The 2,064-nt window shown below is 43.8% G+C and overlaps 1 protein-coding gene across 1 annotated transcript in view; it reads right to left on the reverse strand.

Moving 5' to 3' along the window:
* LOC103373875 (kalirin-like) overlaps positions 1-2,064 on the reverse strand; it is a 58,620-nt gene that overhangs the window by 7,169 nt on the left and 49,387 nt on the right. Inside the window, exons 19-22 of the mRNA XM_008303882.1 lie at positions 1,984-2,035; positions 1,437-1,599; positions 1,195-1,358; positions 89-201 (exon numbers count right to left, since the gene is read on the reverse strand). Of these exons, the coding sequence (XP_008302104.1) occupies positions 89-201; positions 1,195-1,358; positions 1,437-1,599; positions 1,984-2,035 (492 nt within the window). The remainder of the gene's footprint in view (positions 1-88; positions 202-1,194; positions 1,359-1,436; positions 1,600-1,983; positions 2,036-2,064) is intronic.

The following is a 2,064-nucleotide window of genomic DNA, read 5'->3' on the forward strand; positions in this document are numbered from 1 at the left end:
GGGTCAGAGGGGCGGAGTCAGACGAGGAAGTTCAACAGCATCAGAGAGTTTTAATGGAAGCACACCGACCTTCCTGCCGGTACTCCACGGTGTAGCTGCTGACGGCGCTGTGAGCCGATGAAGCCGGCGGCGGCCAGTGGACCATCACCGCCGTGCCGCTGGCCTCCTGGGCCACCGGCCGGCCCGGGGCTGCTGGGATACCTGCACACAGAATCAGCACATCACTACCAAACAAAAGCTGTTTTGTTTAAAAAAAATCTCCAAAATGTCACCAAGTATCAGGACAGAAACAAAACAGATGTTTGGATTTCCAACGGTCCCTGAATGCGTCATGTGAGGTTCTGTTGGGAACGTTCACAGACCTGAAGATCAGATAGAGGCAGTTCATTCAAATCATTTTATTCCTACATTCAGCCAAAACAATTTGTATGAAGAGCAACAAACTGCATTAAAACAGGAGCATCAGATCATTCTGGAGCTTTTCTTTGTGATTTTAGACAAAGTTTGACTCATTTTAAGTCATTTTATGAACGATTTTGGTTGTTTTGGAGGAAATCGGGACACTTTTGGACATTTTTGTGAAGTAATGTGAACAAATCATCAGTCATTTTGGACTTCTTTGTGATTTTGGAGCATTTTTTACAATTTGGGTTTTTTTTTTTTTTTGGACAAATGTTTTGTGATTTATTATAAATCTATGAAATAAAGTATTTAACTGCTGTTCAGTGATAACACGGCTAATGAGGCCTAAACTACCACAAAAGAGACAAAAAAATTAGATGAAATGAAAATGAAAAACAACCAAAACAAGACACTAAACAATCAAAGCGATCCAGAAATGGCAAAAAATAAAAAGAACAATGAGAAAGTAAACAACACATGAACTGTCCCAAAGAAACAAAACAAACAAATTAAGACACTTTGAGCGACTTCAGACACATTCAGGTCATTATTTTTATATTTTTGTTCATTTTGGACACAAAACGACATAAAACAACAACTATGAGAATCAAAATGACCAAAACTGCTTCAAAAGGCACAAAAGTGTCTCAGAGTTCGTGGAGGTTTTCAGAAAAGTAAATAGTTCAACATGTGCAGTACGTGGAGCCTCCAGCTTTGATTTCTGCACAACAAATAAACAAATGGAACTTTTCTGTGGTTTCCATCGTCCTGCTGACAGACGGCTCCTCCTTCATGTTGTCGTGACTTCACGCTGCAGATGAAGGTGGAGCTCACCTTGAACTTTGATGGAGGCGGAGGAGGAGGCGGAGCCGTGGTCGTTGACGGCGACGCAGGTGTAGATCCCCGTGTCCTGGGGCATCAGGTTACAGACCTTCAGCAGGATGTCGCCGGTGTCCCTGGAGGGAGGCAAGAGGTGAAGCTGGAGGACGGGCAGGAGGAGGAAGACGATGGTGGTGATGGACAGGTGGGTTTACCTGATGTCGATGGTGAAGCGGCTGTTGCTGGTCACCGGGTTCTGGTCCGGACCCTTCAGGGTCACCGAGGGTTTGGGTCGACCGCAGACCTTACAGCAGAGAACCACCGTCTCCCCAAACGCACAGACCACGTCGGACAGAGGAACCAGGAACTCTGGAGCCACTGAGACACAACAAACAGGGTTTAATAACCTCGAATCAACCTTCAGTCAACCTAAAATAAAACAGAGAGCAGCAGCGTCTCCATCAGAGCTACAGACACGTTTCCTCTTTTATTGCTGTCCAACACTGAACACTTAGTTTGGCTTTTATCACAAGAATTTACCCCAAAAAGACTAAAAAAAAATGGACAAAGTAACGTCTATCCATCTAAAACAAGTGTTCTCCTCCGTCCAGATGTTCCCAGATGTTCCCAGATGTTACCTTTTAAATTAATTTAACTTCTGTGTATAAACTGTCGACATCGTTGCTCTCAATGACCTTCACGTTTAAATAAAGGTTAGAGAAACAACACAGAGCTGTGTGAGCAGGATGTTTGTTGTCTCACCTTCTTGGATGAAGTTCGGGTTCAGAAGCTGGAAAACAGACCAAAGTTCAAAAACGTGTTACATTCAGCAGTTTGGTTTCT

This window comes from Stegastes partitus, unplaced genomic scaffold, assembly GCF_000690725.1.
Source record: "Stegastes partitus isolate 25-593 unplaced genomic scaffold, Stegastes_partitus-1.0.2 Scaffold2089, whole genome shotgun sequence".
In the NCBI taxonomy this organism is placed as follows: Eukaryota; Metazoa; Chordata; class Actinopteri; family Pomacentridae; genus Stegastes; species Stegastes partitus.